This window comes from Rhinolophus sinicus, chromosome 5 (genome assembly GCF_057876585.1).
Source record: "Rhinolophus sinicus isolate RSI-liver-muscle chromosome 5, RSI-T2T, whole genome shotgun sequence".
Lineage (NCBI taxonomy): Eukaryota > Metazoa > Chordata > Mammalia > Chiroptera > Rhinolophidae > Rhinolophus > Rhinolophus sinicus.
In genome coordinates, this window is record NC_142505.1 from 68,919,344 (window position 1) to 68,938,993 (window position 19,650).

Below are 19,650 nucleotides of genomic sequence, written 5' to 3' on the forward strand. Positions count from 1 at the left end.
GACCGAATCCCAGAGTGACCCGAGCGGAACCAACAGTCGCACCTGCGGGTTAGCGCACGGGGAGTTATCTGCGTGATGGAACGCCGACACCCCGCTGAGGCTCCTGGGAAATGTAGTTTCAGTACGGAAAACCTCTAGGGGCGGGGTTTGAGAGGCGAGGGAGCGGGGTTTGAGGGGCTGTGCGCTGTCTGCGCGGGCGCGCAACATCTTTCTCCGCCCCGCGCGAGTAAAGGTGCTCGCCACCGATTTGCCATCTGGGAAGTAGAGATGCTGCGCACCTCGAACTTGCGAGGATTCAGCTCAGCGGTTCCCAGGGCAACGCGCAAGCGCAGTTCAGACCCGGGCTGCGGACTCCAGCTCTTTGTGTTCTGCGGGGGATGTGGCGGTTGCGGTCTCTGGCCGCCGGCCGGGGCTCCTCAAAGGGCAACTCAGTGGTGACCAGGCACGGTGGCCAGAGCTTCATTGGGAGCGCGGGAGCGGTCGTGGCTGGTCGCGCCCGGGAAGAAGGACAGAGGTGAAAGCCAAGTAGGTCCGGGTCGTGCTCCATTCTGGAGAACGCTGATCTGATGCCTCAAACTTCCCGGGATGTGTAGCTAAGGTTTGTTTCCTAAGAGAAAAAGAGGACGACCAGGTGTGCGCTCTTGGGTTTAGGGTCCGAATCTCCGAGTGCCCGTGAAGGATGATGCGGTCAGGTCTTCTGGCGCGCATCTTGGAGCCGACCACTGGAACCCCGTTTACGCTCAGGGATAGATGCTCCCGGTGGTGTTCAGAGCCCTGTACGCAGAACCCTCCGAGGCGGGCACCGCGGGGCAGCCCCCGCGGCATCTCCGCTGTGGACCTAGCAGAGCAGAGGGCTGGAGGGTGGGCTGGGTTGTGTCAAGAAGATTCTTAAATCCCCTCTCTCTCCTCCTCCCACACCTAAATACACTGCTGCCCACCTTTGACTCTAGGTCACCCAAACGGCCCCAGAGGAGAGGCCTGAGGCCAGAGAAAGGGCTTGTCTTGAGAGATTTCGACCATGAAGATCTAACCTTCTTAGCTTCCTTTCTGAGGAGAAAGAAGTGACCTTCCCCACCTCCACTTCCCTCCCAGAATTAGGCAGCTGTCCTGTGAGGACACTTCTCTAGAGACCTCTCAGTGTGACTTAAGGGCAAAAGTTGGAGTGTGAGTACCAAGCGTGAGAACGGGGCTGGAGGGGTGCTCTCTGCAAGAAGTCAGTGGAAGGGATATGAAAGGGAAAATGTGGAGGATTCTAGTCGATGCTAGGGGAAAGATGTGTGGTGGGGCAGTACCGTGTTTCCCCGAAAATAAGACCTAGCCGGACCATCAGCTCTAATGCGTCTTTTGGAGCAAAAATTAATATAAGACCCGGTCTTACAGTAAAATAAAACTGGGTCTTATGTTAATTTTTGCTCCAAAAGATGCTTTAGCGCTGATGATCTGGGTAGGTCTTATTTTCGGGGAAACAGGGTAGCTTGGTAAGTGATTCCCTTTACAGTGGAGGCCAGCAGAAACACCCTCAGGAGGAGGAGGGAGAATTGGGAGCAAATAGAGATTAAGAATTCAGGGCTGGGGTTATTATTGGTGGACTCCCAGGATGTGAATGCTCACAGCCTCACTCTGGACTGCTGTGTGGTGTCTTTTGAACCAGTGTGTGTAGAAGTTTCCAGCCTCAGGAGTCCTTGCTCCAAGTCCAAGCTGACTTGTTCCTAAAAGTGTTCATCAGAGAAGAAGGAATGGCTGTCAGGTACCTGCCAAGCATGGTCCAGGTGAGTGGGGACTTGCTGTGGGGTTCTCCCCACCACACACTAAATTACCTTAGAAGATTTGAATGTAGAGGTCTGGAGCGTGTGGGCATGTTTCTTTTCCCTGACCAGGAGCTTTTCTCCCAATCCAGTCTCACTCAGAGGTCTGATCCAGTCTCTACTTTCTTTCCCCACACCCCATGCTGGGCTGATCCTAGTGGGTGTAGAGCTAAGGAACTTGTTAAAGGTCTCCTAAGTGACAATGGGAACTGGAACCCAGGTTGGTTGGAAATGGAAACTTGCAATCTTCCCACTAGCAACTAAGATTATAGTGTAAGAGGTAAAGGAAGTTCCTGAGACAGGAGCTAAATGAAAAAAGAGGTTGGAGCATTTTCCTGGGGAGGTGGGATTTACTGGACTCTTTTTTTAAATTTATTTTTTATTTTTTTATTATGACATTTGGCTTTTTACTTGAGAGGATTATTGCATACCAATGGAATCATTCAAAAGATGTGGTACATGTATACAATGGAATATTACTCAGCCATAAAAAGATGAAATCTTACCATTTATGATAAAATGGATGGACCTAGAGGGTATTATGCTAAGTGAAATAAGTCAGACAAAGACAAACACCATATGATTTCATTTGTATGTGGAATCTAGGAAAAAAAACACACAAAATAAATAAACAAAACAGAAGCAGACTCATAGTACAGAGAACAAACTGATGGTTGCCAGATGGGAGGGTAATTGGCACTGGTTGAAAAAGGGAAAGGGATTAAGAAGTACAAATTGGTAGTTAGAAAATAGTCACAGGATGTAAAGTACAGCACAGGGAATATAGTCAATAATATTATGAAAACTATGTATGGTGCCAGGTGGGTACTAGACTAGTCAGGGGGATCACTTCATAAGTTATATAAATGTCTGACCACTGCTGCACACCTGAAACTAACGTACTATTGTATATCAACTGTAATTAAAAAATTTAAAAAAATTTTTGAAAAGATACGTTTTCAATTTCAATAAATTACTAAAAAGGTTTGAGCAGTGCCAACCTCTATAGAATAAGTGTATGGGTTGCACTTTGAAGAAGACAGCATTTATTTGAGTGTATAAATTCTGATGATTTGCTAAAATTGTTCACTTTACACTTAAGCCAGTCCAGGGCAGGAATCGGTAGCAGAAACATTGAAAGGGATGAGCAGCTGGTTGAAGGTGCTGTGTTGAACCGAGACACAGCTCACTAGCTACTCACTCTCCTTTTCCCGCTTTCTGACTTCCCTTTAGGACCCATCTCAGGCACCATTTTTTTCTGTGAAACTGGTCTCCATGGTGCCAGTCCACTGTGATATTTCTCTTCCCTGACCTTTTCCTCAAATTCATTGTCAGTGTCATACCATTAATCTTGTGTTTACAAGTTGCCTTACTTTGGTTGCCACGTATGGCCGATATTAGGCATGTAAAATGTGCCATGTGAAAGGGTAGCCACCAGTCAACAGGGATGGGCTTGCTGTTACAGGAGTCAGTGACCTTCAAGGATGTGGCCGTGCTCTTCACCCCGGATGAGTGGGCACAGCTGAGCCCTGCACAGAGGGCTCTGTACAGGGAGGTGATGCTGGAGAACTACAGCAACCTGGTCTCTCTGGGTAAGTGGCCAGCCTCCGAAGTCTTAGCTTCACGTTGGGACACCTCCCTGGGACCCTGAAACTGGTTGCACAGAGAAGATTGGGCTGGGCATGCTGACTGAGGGTGTTATTTTCAAGGCTCCGACATGCCTGTCCTTGGTGTCCTGGGCACAGGACTCTTTGGGGGCCTAAGGTGAGTAAGGGTCAAATCCTCCTTCCCTTCACCAGGGAGAAGGACATGGGAACAGGTTGTCTGTCAGGCCCGAGCCATCTTTTTGTCCTCTGGGAACTCGTCTCTGCCCTGGGCCTTCCTATCAAGTCACCTTTTCCAGGAAGTTCCAAGGATCAGATCGCATCCTTGCATGATTTTATTGCTAGTATGAACAGCTGTGGTCCATTTTTTTCCCCTCACAAACAGGACTCTTAGGACCCAAACCAGATATGGTCGCCCACTTGGGAAGAAAGGAAGAGTGGATGCCGCAGGACGCTTCTGGATGCTTCTGTCTTGGTAAGAATTCTGCAGTGCGAGGCGTCGGGAGAAACAGCAGATGCATCAGGCCTGTGGACTGAGAAATGAGCATCTTTTCCCTTTTGTCCACCTTAATACCTTGTTGCCACATTTGTCCCCACATGCATGTGGCACTCCTTTCTTGTGGCGATTTGTGCCTGCCTGGACCCTCCATGATTTTCTTCTCTCCCAATTTGGCATGGATTAGTAGTCTCCGGTTTGGAAACGACCTCATATATAATCTGGGCAGCTCTGCCACCATGCTTGCATGTCCCATTGTCCTGCTCGCACTTCTCCAGTGAGGAGTTGCACACTGGGTCACACACAGCAGAGTGGCTTCTTATCCTACAGCCAGTTACCATATGTCTACTGAGGCCAGTCTTCTACCTGAATACTGCACATTTCTTCACCCACTTCCTGTTGGTTCATACACGTGTGCATACCTTCAGCCAGCACATAATTATTCTCCAGTGTCTGCGGCACCACACTGAGCTGTGTGCACCAGGACAGCGTGGCCAGGCCTATGACATATGCTACTGTGCCACCACACCTGGCACAGTGCTCGGCAGCTGCTGAGGGGCATAGACTGGCTGCTTGGGAATACAGAGCACATGACAGTTTAGTGGCTGTTACTTGTCTTGAGGAGCCCATTGTACCTGGTAGCTTAAGAGCAGGTTCTAGGGAGCGTATTGCCTTATCCAAGAGATTACAACAGTTCACTTTCACTACATTTGCAGGCTACAAAGCAGTTAAATATTTTTTAAAAAGCTTTTGTTACTGACTTTGCCCAGGGAAGTAGGCAGGAATTCATATCCTATAGTAAATAACTATATATCTGGAATGTCTAGGACCCAATCTGTTATGGAATTTAAATGTCTTAACTCCAACACACGGTTATCAAACAAAAATCTTGTAACTTACCCCAATAGCATTCTGAATTTGTATGTTCTATTATAACCAAACTAAGGCATTTTAATATTTCATTCTGTATTATACAAGCAGTGCATAACAAAAATGGGGGAGTTAAAAGAAATTCATCTTCTGTCCTTGCCACTCTGGCATCATAACCTCCTTCATGCTTCCATTTATTTGTCATTAACACTAGTTCTTTATTGCACGTGTCGGGGGAGATGAAGATGAAGAAGGACTTTGATGCCTGTAAGGGACTTTATAGTCACCATGGGTAATGACCTGGAAAACCAGGTGGTCCTGGGTCAGTCCTTCCCAGGGGCCCTTCACAACCCTCAGTTCCAGCACCTCCTATTTTCTGTATTGCCTAGACACCCCAAACGTTGACCGACTCATGAAGGATGATAGTGGTTAGCCAGGCAGAGGTGGAAAGAAGTCTCATTTTCTATCTCCCAATAAAGATTTATAGTTGTTCCCTCCTTTCCCGAGAAGGTGGTTTTTATTGTTGAACAGTAGCATCTCATCTTTCGTTTGTTAACTGGAAAATGCTACTACAAAGAAATGGTAGTCATTTCCAAATAATTATCGCCCTCTTGTCTCATTAAAATATTCATTGGATTCATTTTTAGTTTTTGTTTTGTCTTATTTCTGTTTCATTTCTTAATGACTGGCTAGGACTTGAGAAACCATATAGAACAATGGTTATAGGTTTTATACCTGATTTTTAAGGGACTGGATCTAAACCTTGCCCATTGTTGCACCAATTACTCTTGGTGTAGAATAGACACTTATTTTTAAACAGAATAAGAAAGAGTCCTTCTGATAGATAGCTTTCCTTCTTAATTTTTCTCTCTGGGCCATGAGCTAGTAGAGGGAGAAGAAAGTCAGTTGAGCGCCTGTGGCTGGGCCCTGTGCTAGGTGATTTCTGGGGATTTATGTTAACTGCCCCATCTAATAATTACAACCCGAGGCAAGTATGATTAACCCCGCTTTACAGAAAATCAAGCCTCAGAGTAGTTGATTAATTTGGATGATTTAATGTTGCTGAAACGTGGCAAGTCAGGATTAGGGTGAAGCCAGCATGAAACCCATCTGATCCTCAAACCGTGTCATTTTTCCTCCTCCAAAATAGCTAATTACACAAAAAATTATTTAGTCAGTAAACCTAAAGAAAACTGTTTGATCCCTTGCTTTAAGCTGTAACTTTTTACATTTCTTATTTATTAATCTGTTTAGGTTTCTCTTTGTTGTGTCAATTGAACATTTTACCCTTTAGCTTTAAATTAGTCTATTTTGAGCTATAAAATGTATTCATTTATAATTGTGCATGGTGCGCACCTATAGTTTTAACATTTGTAGATTATTTCCAATTTTACCTGCATGTTTTTTTCTCTTAAATTTGTTGGGAATTTTTTTTAGAGAACCAGCTCTTATTTATTTGTCTGACGTGGAATTTTATTTCTATACCTGGCATTACCATTTCCTTTTTTTTTTACCTTAAACTAAAGAAACAACACCCAGACTCCACTGTCTGTCTTAAGAAACAGGATGTAGCGGCACAGGAAGTCCCGTGTCACCCCTGTCCTTACCTACCGGAGAGCCGTCAGCGTGATTCTGCGCAGTTCAGTGCTGCTCTTCTGCTCTGACCGCATGTATGAAGAGCTCTTAGCAATTTTGGTGCTATAAAGCTTGATATATATGTCTTGTACTGTAGATACGTTTCCACACCTTCTGCTTTTAAATCCTTGTTGAGATGTGTAGCTCTAGGTCTTTTTAAACTGCACTTTGAGATTCCTTCAATGACTGTCCCTTAATTTACCCTTTTTCGAGCTGATAGACCTGTTTCCAGACTTTTTGCTGTGTTCAATAATGCTGACCTGAATATCCTTGTACGTACTTCCTTTTATACACATGGGCCTTGTTTGGGACGTTCTTTAGTGTGTTCATAGATGCAGAAATCCTGGGTGTAAGGGTACATGCTTCTTCAGCTCTACTACATTTTTCCAGGTTGCTGGTTAAATTAGTTTCAAACGACACTAATAGTTGATGTAAGCTCCTATTACCTTCTTGCCAAAATTTGGAACTTTAAGACTTTTAAAACTTCTCCTTTGTCCCATTCCTGAAATATGGTATCTCATTGTGGTTTTAATTTGTGTTTCCTTGTTTACTGGTGAAATTGAACATCTTTTTTTTAAGTGTTGATTATTTGTGTCCTGTAACTTACATATTCATATTCTTTGCCCATTTTTCTATTATAGTTATCTTTTTCTTATTCATTTCTAGGCATTCTATACATATCTGGGAATCTAATACTTTATCAAGTAATACGTATTTCGGTCTATAGCTTATCCTTTTCTTTACTAAGAGAAATTCCTAATTAATAAGCTAAAATAGATCAGTCTTTATCTTTATGATCTTTATCTTAGTGCTTTCTGTGTCCTGTTTAAATAAGCGTCTCTACCCTCAGAGCCACAGGGGAATGACTTGGTCTCATTTGCCTGTGTCCCCAGCACACCAGGTCCTAGTATGTAGTCATTGAATGAAAACATGAATTTCTGATATTAACTTTTGTCTTTCTTTCTGTGTAAGTCTTATCAGAGGTTTTCTTTTTAAATAGACATAGTTAACAAATGTTTGATTTAGCTGATCCTTTCTGTTTTATCTTGATCTATTTTATTAGTTTTTGCTCTTCATTATTCCCTTTGAGATTTTTGGAGCTTATTCTGTTCTTTTTCTGTTTTTAGAATTAAATTTTATCAAAGTAATACATGCATTTAGTTTAAGGAAACCACAGTGTTTATTATGAAAAACAGTGGCCTCTTGTCTCTCCTCTTCCCCATTCTCCCCTCTTTAGAAATAAGCACTTTCTCTTCTTTTAGCTGATTATTTGGTCTGTTTGCTTCCATGTCTCCAAGTAACGTGTTTGTATTGTTACCTCGGGATTTTTTAGTTTTAGACATTATTTATCTGAATTCCTTCCATAAAAAGTGAGGATTAAACTCACCGCCCCAACCAGTCATCTTACTGCCTCTTCCACTCCCTGTCTTCCCCCGAAGAGTTGTAGGGTCATTGTGCTCAGAGCAGTCTTTGCACCCTTAGTCACTGTTCACAGCGTATCCACATAGTTAATTATGACAACTTTGGCTTTCCTAAGCAATCTGTTCCCGGCATTCATTTGTTCTTTGCTTAGTTTAATTTATTTTAATCTCAGCCCTTCTCCAGTTGTCTGCATCTGCTCTCAAGACTTACATATTCATCAGGCACTGTGATAGTTTCGTTTTCCTGGAAAAGCCTCTTCTGGAGCCTCTGACCTACTCCATTCTAGAGCCTGGCACCAGTTGTCATCCTCCTGTGAAGCCCCTCTTTCCTGTCTGCATATCCCCTGTCATATTCTTGCTTGGTTTACTCTCTTCTTTTGGTGGCATACATCATCCAGTAACTTCCTAAGAAAGGATGCCGGGAGTCATTTTTTTGTAGCCTAGCATGTCTGTAAATGTCTTTTTTCTGCCCTGACACTTTCTGGGTAGTTTCACTAGATCAAATTCAGCACTGTAATTCAGTCAGCTCTTGAGAAATACAAAGTCATTCTGATTCTTCATCAGTTATGACCTGTTTCCCTCTCCGAAAGCTTGTGGGGGCTCCTCCTATACTCCCATGCTCTGACGTCTCTGAGTGATCTACCCTGGTGTGGTTCTGTTTGGTGAGCATTTCCATCTGAAATTTTTGCCCTTTGGATCTTCTCTTATAGTGGAAGACATTTTCTTCTATTATTGTGTAATTCCCACCTTCAGTTTTCTCTTATTTTCTCTTCATGGAATGCTTGATACCACCAGTACTAGTCTTCTAATTTTCTTTTTATGAAAACTTCCATCTTTGTTTTTTTCTACTTTTTGACAAATTTTTCAATTTTATCCTCCAATTTTTCTCTTGGGGATTTTAAAATATTTTTAATCAGCTTCATTAAAGTATAATTTATGTGCAGTAAAATTAACCAGTTTTAAAGTGTAATATTTTATACAAATTTATACAGTTGCGTAACCATCACCAAATCAAGAAAAATAACATTTTGGTCACCCCTAAACGTTCCCTTTTACTTCTTTGCAGTGAATCCCCTGCTCCAGCCCCAGCCCCAGCCCCTGGCTACCACTGATGTGCTTTTGTCGTGAGTTTAAGTTTCCAGGATCTCCTATGAATGGAATTATGTTGCATGTGCTCTTTGGCATCTGACTTCTTTCACTTAGCACAATATCTTTGACACTCATCTTGGATGTTTTGCATGCCGTAGTTCCTTGCTTTGCTGAATAGCATCCTGTTGTGTGGCTGGACCACTATTTGTTCATCCATTCATCACTGATGAACACTTGGGTTATTTTCAGTCTTCGTGAAAATAAAACTACCGTGAACATTCTGGTACAAGGTTTTGTGTGGACATATTTTTAGTTCATATGCTTTTTCCAGACATATGTTTTCACAGAGGTAAATGCCTAGCGGTAGGGTTGCTGGGTTGTATACTAAATGTGTATTTAACTTTATAATAAATTGTGGAACTGTTTGCATTTTGCATTCCCACAGCAATGTATGCAAGGCTCCGGTGTTTCTCCCTGCAGTGGTGACGGCTCCTGCAGTGCTGAGTGGCTGTGACAGGCCATCCTCCTTGTCAACTGCCTTAGGGGGAAAGCATTCAGTGTTGCACCATAGCGTATAATGTTAGAGGGAGAATTGTTTTGTAAATGCTCTTTTATCAGGTTGAGGAAGTTTACACCTATTCCTGGTTTGATGAGAGTTTTATCATAAACAGATGTAGAATTTTTGTCAAATGCTTTTCTGAATCCTTAAGATGATACTATGGTTGATATAGTGAATTATACTGATTGGTTTTAAAATCTCAACTCAAATTTGCATTCCTGGAAAAAACCTATTTTGTCTTGATTTACTACCCTTTTTAAATATTGCTAGATTTAATTTAACATTTTATTAAGAACTGTTGCATTGGTATTCATGAGGAATATTAGTTTGTAATTTTCTTTCCTTTGGTATCAGAGAGTAACATTAGCCTTATAAAATGAATTTGGAAGTTTCTTCTTCTCTTCTGTTTTCTGGGGAAATGTGTGTAGAATTGGTATCATTTCTTCATTAAATGTTTGGTAGAACCAGCAAAGTCTTCTGGGCTGGCTGGCTTGCTCTCTCTCTTTCTTTCTTTCTTTCTTTCTTTCTTTCTTTCTTTCTTTCTTTCTTTCTTTCTTTCTTTCTTTCTTCTCTTTCTTCTCTTTCTTCTCTTTCTTTCTTCCTTTCTTCCTTTTCTCGTGGGATGGGTTTAAACTGCAAATTCAGTTTCCTCAGCTTTCTGCTCTTTAATAGGCCACAGATTTTAGCTTGGGCCTCCCCAAACCCTGATATCTGTCACTTCAATTCACTGAGACTCCTGGCTGTTTTGGTCCCATGCAATGACATAGAAACCGCCTCCAGGAGCCAAGCTGGGGCATCCCTAGGTTTTCCCTTGTCTGTTTCCCTTCTCCCAGGCATCACCATCTTCCCCTGTTATTTGTCCATTGCCTAAAAACAGTTGTTTCATTTTCTTGTTTTCTAACTGTTTAATATGGGAATTCTCTATTGACTTTTCAAATCCTGCCATCATTTTTAATTTCCAAGAACTCTTGTTTCTCTGAATATTGCTTTATTTGTAAGCTGTTATTCATGTTTTACAGTTAAATATATTACTTCTAAAGAATTAGTTTTTAAAAAGATTGTCTCTCCCCTGCTAGGCTCTGTGTTCTTGAATTTTCTCTTTATTTTGGTATCTCTTTCCTCAGTGTCCAGTAATCCCTGATTGTCTGCCCAGTTAAACAGCAGAAGACTGGAGTCCTCAGGAAGCTCTGCTGGGGAGTAGGTGGGGCTCCAGTCTTCAGCGAACCATCCTGCAGTCAGCTGCCGGGGTGTTCCCATCCCGGGGTGTTTACTTTCTCTGAGAGAAAATGTCTCTGATCTTTTGCGGAGCTGGGAGTATGTGAGGATGTCCCTCCTCCTCTGAGTTGGAGAAGGAGTCTGGGGGCCTAAAGGCTTTATAAACTGATCTTAAACCTTCTTTTATCCACCCCCACTCCCCACTTCTGGATGTACGTGATGGTGCCAATGCTTGAAGCTTTTGATAATTTGAAAGTAAATTGGGTTAGTTTCTGGTCTCTTCTCTGGGAGTGGTCTCGACTATATTGTATAGGGGCTTGGGTCATACTACTCACATGCCTTGCTTGAAACCCTAGAGTTACGTAGTTTAAAACCATACTGTTTTTTTTGTGTGTGTGTTTTTTTGATGTGGGCCAGTACAACTGCGGCTGTAGCCCCTTAATTCAGCCCACACTGAAATGGCCTGCGCCCCAGTGAGAGCTGACTCTGAGCGAAGTGGCCTTCCTCCTCACCCCAGCTAATCTTCAGTGCAGTAAAGCCAGGCTGTGTTTCTCTGCCCGTTTCATTAACAATTAACTGAGTGTTATTCTTTACCTAAAACATTGAAAAGACAAATATTCTTTTATATACAAATGATGTGTTTTTATTATCACAATCAAGAAACGGCTTTCATAGACATAGCTATCCAGTAGCTGCTAGAAAAGAAAGCTAACAGTTGGGTAGTTTTGTTGACCCAAATTATTTTTGAAATTTATCTCCCAGATTTTTAAAACTTTTTCTGAAGTAATACTAACACAGAAGAGTACACAAATCATAAGTGTACAACTCAACAGATTTTTACAGTATAAATACATCTGTATAACCAGTACCTATATCAAGAAATCAAATCTTAAAAAAAAAAAAAAAAAAAAAGTCAAATCTTACTAGCGCACCAGAACCCTCCCATGCCTTCTGTTCCTTTTGTCCTAAAGAAAACTACGACCCTGACCATAGCTGTAGTTTTGCCTATTTTAAAACTTCTTTTAACTAAATTACTAGAGTAATATTTATTAACAACATTACATAATTTTCAGGTATAAAGATTATAATTCAACATCTCTGTAGTCTATACTGTGCTCCCCACCCGAAGCCTAGTTTCCTTCGGTCACCTTTGGTTTGATTCCCTTTACCCACTTCTCCCTCCCCTTTTACCCTGTACAAACCACCATTCTATTGTCTGTATCTATGAGTTTGTTTTTGTTTCGTTTGTTCATTTGTTACTTTTTGTTTTATATTCCACATGTGAGTAAGATCATATGGTTTTTGTCCTTTATATCTGATTTTTTTATTTATTTACTTATTTATTTATTTCATTTAGCATAATACTCTCAAGATTCATCTATGTTGTCACAATGGAAATATTTCATCATTTTTGTGCTTAAGCAGTAGTCCATTGTGTATATGAACCACTTCTGTTTATCCATTCATCACTCACTTAGGTTGTGAACACTTAGTTTATATTCATGTCTTTGCTATTGTAAATAATGCCATAATGACCTTAGGGGTGCATGTATCTTTACAAATAAGCGTTTTCATATTTTTGGTGTAGATACCCAGAAAAGGGATTGCTGGATCATATGATAGTTCTGTTCTTAATATTTTAAGGAACCTCTGTACTGTTGTCCATAGTGGCTGATCTAGTTTACATTCCCACCAACAGTGTATGGGGGTTCCCTTTTCTCCACGTCCTCTCCAACACTTGTTATTTCTTGTCTTTTTGATAATAGCCATTTTAATGGGTGTGAGGCGTTATCTCATTGTGGTTTTGATTTGCACTTCCATGATGATTACTGGTGTTGAGCATCTTTTCACATGTCTATTGGCCATGTGTATGTCTCTTTTGGAAAAATGTCTATTCATGTCCTCTGCCCATTTTTTAATCAGATTGTTTGTTTTTTGTCGTTGAGTTGTGTGAGCTCGTTATATATTTTGGGTATTAACCCCTTATCAGATGTATCATTCGCAAATATCTTCTCCCATTTGGTTGGTTGCCTTTTTGTTTTGTTGATGGTTTCTTTTGCTGTGCAGAAGCTTTTTAGTTTGATGTAGTCCCCTACATTTATTTTTACTTTTGTTTCCCTTTAAAACTTTATATAACTGGAATCATACAGCATGTACTTTTCTGTCTGGCTGCTTTCCTTCAAGAATGTGTTTGAAATGCATCCATGTTGTCATGTGTAGCAATAGTTGGTTCATTCTCATTGATGCATAGCATTTCACTGTGTAAACCTACCACTATTTGTACATTCTACTTTTGCTAGACATTTGGATTATTTCTAGCTTGGAGCTATTATGAATAGTACTGCTATGAACATTCTTGTACATCTTTTAGAGAATATATGACAATTAAGTTCATGAACTTATTGCAATGATGTTGCTAAACCTTTTTTGATATCAGAGGGATTATTCATTATGAATTTGTACCAACTGGACAAACAGTTAACCAAGTTTACTATTTGGAAGTGCAGAAAAGGCTGTGTGAAAAAGTTAGATAACCTGAACTTTTCGCCATTGATTCATGGCTCTTGCATCAGGTCAAAGCACCAGCTCACACAGCATTGTCTGTGAGGGAGTTTTTAGCTAAGAAACAAATAACTGTATTGGAACACCCTCCCTACTCACCTGATCTGACCCCCAATGACTTCTTTCTTTACCGAAAGATAAAGGAAATATTGAAAGGAAGACATTTTGATGACATTCAGGACATCAAGGGTAATACGATAATAGCTCTGATGGCCATTCCAGAAAGAGTTCCAAAATTGCTTTGAAGGGTAGACTAGGCACTGGCATCGATGCATAGCTTCTCAAGGGGAGTACTTCGAAGGTGACCATAGTGATATTCAGCAATGAGGTACGTAGCATTATTTTCTAGGATGAGTTCACGACCTTAATTGTCCGACCTCTTATGTATACATTTCTCTTGACTGTATAGTTAGGATTACTATGTTCATGAGTATGTGAGCTTTAGTAAACACTGTCAAATCCACATGGAAGACTCATTATTCATTGTTTTCCATATGGGTATCCAGTTGACCCAGGATCATTTATTAAAAAGACTGTCATTTTCACATTGTACTACAGTGTCACCTTTGTCAGACATATGGTGACTGCATGTGTGTGGGTCTGATTCTGGGTTCTATAATCTGTCCTGTTGGTCTGTTTGTGTGCAAGTCTGTTTCTGAACTCTATTTTGTTTCATTCTTTTTGTCTAATCTTGTGCCAATACAATATTGTTTTACCCTAATGTTATAATGAGTCTTAAAATTAATGATATAAGTCCTCCAGCTTTGTTCTTTTCTTTTCTTTTTTTTTTTAGAGTTTTAGGGTTGGGTATTCAATTTCCACAAAATTTCTGATGGAATTTTTGTAAGAATTGGACTTAATCTGTAGGTTAAGTGGGGAGAATGAGAAGTATTCCGTTCTGTGAACATGGTAGATCCCTAATTTACTTAGGTTTTCTTTAACTTCCCTGAATTTTTGTAGTTTTATATGTACAGTTATTACACATCTTCTGTTATATTTATTTCTAAGTATTTTTTGTTTTGTTTTCAAAGCAATTATAAATATCTTTTGAAAGTTTAATTTTCCAATTATTTGTTGCTGGTATGTAGATATACTGTTAGTTTTTATATATAGATCTTATATCCAGCAACTTTATTAATTTTAATAGATTGTCCAGAGTATTTTGTGTTTTTCTATGAACATAATATTATCTGAGAATAATGACATTTTAAGTTTTTTTCTTTCCAACCTTTTCTTTTTCTTTTTCTTTCTTTTTTTTTTTTTTACTTTGTATTAAGACTTCTAGTACACTATTAAATAGAAATAGTGATAGCAGTCATGCTTATTTCATCCCAGTCTCAGGGAATATTTTACAATTAACTGTGATGTTTGGTGTAGATTTTTTTGTAGACACTGTTGATCAGATTAAGGAAGTTTGTTTCTACTACTATGCTAAGTTTTTATCATGACTGGATGTTGAATTGGGTCCATTGATTTTTCAGCATCTATTGAAATAATGATGTGGTTTTTCTCCTTTATTTTTGTTACTGTGGTGAATAACATTGAGTGATTGAAATGTGAAAACAACCTTGGAATTTCAGCTTATTTGTGATATATTATCCTTTTTTATGTCACTGTATTTCTTTTACTATTTTTTTGTTTGTTTGTTTTTTAGGAACTTTGCATCTGTGTTCATGAAAGAGAATGGTCTGCGATTTTATATATTTTATTGTCTTCACCAGATTTTGGTAGTAGGTTGTGCTAACTTCATAAAACTAGTTAGAAATGTTCCTTCTTTTCAATTCTCTAGAAGTTCCTATGTAAGATTGATGTTATGTTATTTCTTCCTTAAATGTTCAGAAGAATTCATTAGTGAAGCCATCACTGCCTGGAAATTTCTTTGTGAAAAGATTTTAAATTGAAGATTCAAACTATTTATTAGATATAGAACCATTTAGATTTTCTGTTTCTTCTTGTGTCTGATTTAGTACATTGTACCTTTCTAAGAATTTGAGTCTTTTGTCTAAAGCATCAAATTTATTGGCACAAAGTTTTCTCATTATGCTATTATATTACAAATGTCTGTGATACCTGTCCTGATGTCACTTTACCATTCTTAGAATTGGTAATATGTGCCTGTCCTCTTTTCTTGATTAGGCTTGCTAGAGGTCTATCATTTTTTTTATTAAGTTATTAATTTCTGTTATCTTTAATATTTCTCCTTTGGGTTTGTTATTTTTCTACTTTTTTGAGATTGATAATAGACAGATAGATAGATGTACATTTCCTTCTAAACATGGATGTAGCTGTATCCTATAAGTTCCATTTTATGTTTTTATTATTTAATTTAAAATATTTTCTAATTTTTGTTCTGTTTTCTTCTTTGATCTATCAGTTATTTAGAAATGTATTGCTTAATTTAGAAATATCTGTGGGTTTTTAAACTGTCTCTCTGGTATTTTGGTATTCATTTCTGGCTTAATTCCACTGAGTTCAGAGAACATACTTTGAGTGTTCGCAGTCCTGTGAAATGTGTTCATTCTGCCTCACGGCCCAGCATATGGTCAGTTTTGATAAATATTCTATATGCACTTATGTACAGTGTGTATTCTATTATTGTTGGGTATAGTGTTCTAAGTATATCAATATGGTTATGTTTGTCAATCAGGTTGTTGAAATCATCCTTATTCTTAATGGTTTGATTTCTGAGTTATTGAAAGTGGTATGTAAATATGTATCACTGTGATTGTTAAGATTTCTCTATGTATCCTTTTCATTCTCTCAATTTTTACTTTATACATTATGAATATGTAATGTGCAAATGTAGATTTGTTGTATGTTCTTGGAGAATTGACCTTTTTGTCAATATGAAATACTCTAAAATCTATTTTTTATGACATTTGTTTGATGTAAGTATACCAGCTTTCTTGTGGTTAATGCTTTCTTGAAAAAACTTTTTCATTCTTGCCTATATTTCTATATTTTGTTCTATATTTTTGGTATTTCTCTACTTTTTTAATGTGTTTTGTTTCCTCCTTCTACAACACAAATAATTCCAATTTATATTACTTCTGAGCCTTGGAGACAAAAACCACTAGTAAGTACAGTATGCTTGTGAGTTGAATGTAACAGCTTTTACTAGGTTTGGCCTGTGGTTTTCCTCTATGAGGGAGTTGATGAGTTCTGTCATGTGTTGCTGCTAATGTTTACAACCAAGTATCTTAGGCTGTTTGATATTTTTGCCTTCATCATTCCCATTTCCAGTCCAGTTTATTTATTTTTTTAATTTTTAAGATTTTTATTAAAATACAGCTAACATACAATTTTATATTAGTTACAGGTATACATCATAGTTATTCAACAGTACCCACCTAGCACTATACAGAGAGTTATCACCACATTATTGATTATGTTCCTTATGTTAAAGAAGTGATCACCATAAGTCCAGCAACCATCTGACATTATATTACGCTGTCACAATATTATTGGATTTTTCCCCCCTTTTTTAAATTTTTCAGTTAGAATTGACATTCAATATTATTTCTATTAGTTTCAAGTGTGTAGCATAGTGGTTAGACATCTATATAATTTAGGAAGTGATGCCGCTGACTAGTACTCACCTGGCCCTATACATAGTTATTATATTATTGATTATATTCCCTATACTTTACATCCACATGACTATTTTGTAACTGCCATTTGTATTTCTGAATCCCTTCACCCTTTTCACCCTTCCCCCACCCCTCTCCCATCTATCACCCAGATAGATCTAGTACACACCTGGCACCATACACAGTTATTACAATATTTTTTATTATATTTCTTATGCTATGCCCTACATCCCCATGATACTGTGTAACAACTAATTTGTACTTCTTAATCCCTTCCCCTTTTCACCCACCTCCAATCCCCCCCCAATCTGAAAACCATCAAAATGTTCTCTGTATCTATGAGTTTATTTCTGTTTTTTTGTTTGTTTTTTAGATTCTACTTATAAATGAAATCATATGATATTTGTCTTTCACTGTCTGACTTATTACACTCACCACAGTACCCTCCAAGTCCATCCATGTTATCGTAGGTGGAAAGATTTCCTTCTTTTTTTATGGCTGAGTAATATTCCATTGTATATATGTGCCACCTCTTTTTCATCTGTTCATCCAGTGATGGAGACCCAGGCTGCCTCCACATCTTGGCCATTGTAAACAGTGCTGCAATGAACATGTGGACGCACATATCCCCTTGAAGTAATGTTTTGGGTTTCTTGGTTGTAGGTCCTTGCTTTTCATCACTGTGAATATTTCCTACCAATCCTTCTGGTCGGCAAAGTTTCTGTTGAGAAATCAGCTGGCAGTCTTAAAGCGGGGGCCTCCCTTATAGGTAACTTACTGCTTTTCTCTTGCTGCTTTTAAGATTCTCTCTTTGTCTTTAACCTTTGGCCTTTTAATTATGGTGTGTCTTGGTGTGGGCCTCTTTGGGACTCTGCACTTCCTGGGGTTGTATATCTATTTCCCTCACCAGATTAGGGAAGTTTTCTGTCATTGTTTCTTCAAATAGGTTTTCAATTCCTTGCTCTCTCTCTTCTCCTTCTGGTACCCCTATAATGCAAATGTTGGTACACTTGAGGTAGTCCCAGAGGCCCCTTAAACTCCCCTCAGTTTTTGGATTTTTTTTTTTTTTTTTTCTGTTCTGTTTGCGTGTTTTTTGTTGCCTTATCTACATCTCTGGTTCAATCCTCTGCTTCATCTAATCTACTGTTGATTCCCTGTAATGTATTCTTCATTTCCATTATTGTATTCTTTATTTCTGACTGATTCTTTTTCATGTTTTCTATCTCCATTTTTATGTTTCCCATCTCTTTGTTGAAGTTCTCCTTGAGGTCATTGAGCATTCTTATAACCAGTATTTGGAACTCTGCATATGGTAGATTGCTTGTCTCCATTTTGTTTAGTTCTTTTTCTGGAGCTTTGTTCTGTTCTTTTCTTTGGGACATGTTTCTTTGTCTCCCCATTTTGGCTGCCTCCCTGTGTTTGTTTCTATGTATTAGATAGGGCTGCTATGTCTTCTGGTCTTAGTAGAGTGGCCTTCTGTAGTAGGTGTGCTGTGGGGTTCAGTGGCACACTTTCTGGTCACCTGAGCCATACATTCCAGGTGTTTCCCTTGTGTGGGTTGTGTGTACCCTGCTCTTGCACTTGAGCCTTGGTTAATAACTGCACATCAATGTGAGGGACTGACCCTCGGTCTCACTAGTTGTGAGGAGTGGCCTTGACTACAGTGGAAGAGTTGTTGTGCACGGGCTTACCCTACAAAGCAGGATCTGTCTCAGCAGGACTCTGTTGCCTGCTCAATCTGCCCCTTGGGTGTGTCATTCTTGGAGGTGGCTGGGTGATGCTCCAGCTATTTTCTAAGCTGGCCACTGGGGGTGCCAGCCTCAGGACCACCTTGGAGGGGATCTGTTGCAGGTCAAGTTCAGCTGCACCCCGTGCCCTACCCAGATCCATCTGGCAGAGCCACAAAGAAATCTGCAGATTGCTGCCGGCTGTGTCATGCTTGGAAGTGCGTTGAGAGGCCAAGGCCAGCTGTGGCTAGTGCTGGGCTTAGGGCTGCTCAGCCAGAGGTACAGGAATGCTCAAGCCAGATGCTGCTTGTCTGGGTACTGCAAACCTTTGAGAGACCCTAGGAAAGTCTGCAGCATGAGCTAAGGCAGTTGGTTTGTACAAAAAAGCTACTGGAAGCAGCTTGGACCCACCCCGCCTGAAAGTTAGGCGGGGTGGGTCTGGAATCACCAGGGCGTGGTGAATGAACAGCCTTAGCCAGCTTGATGGAGACTCAGATGCCGTATCTGAGAAGGGGAGGGCTCAACAAAGAAACCATGGTCTCTGTCAGCTCCTCCATCCAGGAGAAAGCTGCCCCTCTAGCCCCCGTCCCAAGCCAGACAACTCTGTTCCCCACTATAATGTCCCTACTGCCTTTCCAGTTGCTGCCCCAGTGCTGGACCTCAGAGCCAGTGATTCAGTCAGTGAGTAAGTCCATGTGTGGGCCCTTTAAGAGGAGTGCCTGGGAGTACAGCCACCCTCCTCACTCAGTCACAATCTCTGCTGCTTTTCACAACCAGCAATTATGGGGACTTCTCTCCCCAGCACTGGAACCCTGGGCTGGGGTGGGACTGGGACCTCTCACTCCTTGGGGGGGTACCTCCATAGCCGAGATATCCCTCCTGATTTTTAATGGTCACATGCAGGTATGGGACCAGCCTGTTCTGTGTCTCTGCCCCTCCTACCAGTCTCAAGGTGGCTTCTTCTACATGTCCTTAGTTGTCAGCAGTCCAGTTTTTGAAGTCCAAAGAAAAGGAGTTTCTAAGCTACAAAATAGACTTTTGGTCCAAGGCAGAAAGTTAAATTTCTCAGGTCTCTCT

At 40.1% G+C, this 19,650-nt stretch overlaps 1 protein-coding gene across 8 annotated transcripts in view; it reads left to right on the forward strand.

Annotated features, from left to right (window-relative positions):
• The window catches only part of ZNF454 (zinc finger protein 454), a 63,411-nt gene that overhangs the window by 24,267 nt on the left and 19,494 nt on the right, over positions 1-19,650 (forward strand). For 2 of the 8 annotated variants that reach the window (XM_074312160.2, XM_074312163.2), the window contains exons 1-4: positions 25-598; positions 1,652-1,769; positions 3,271-3,397; positions 3,795-3,884. In XM_074312160.2, coding sequence (XP_074168261.1) covers positions 1,737-1,769; positions 3,271-3,397; positions 3,795-3,884 — 250 coding nt within the window. In that variant the 5' untranslated portion in view covers positions 25-598; positions 1,652-1,736. The other 6 variants (XM_074312162.2, XM_074312166.2, XM_074312165.2 and 3 more) reach the window with 6 other exon arrangements.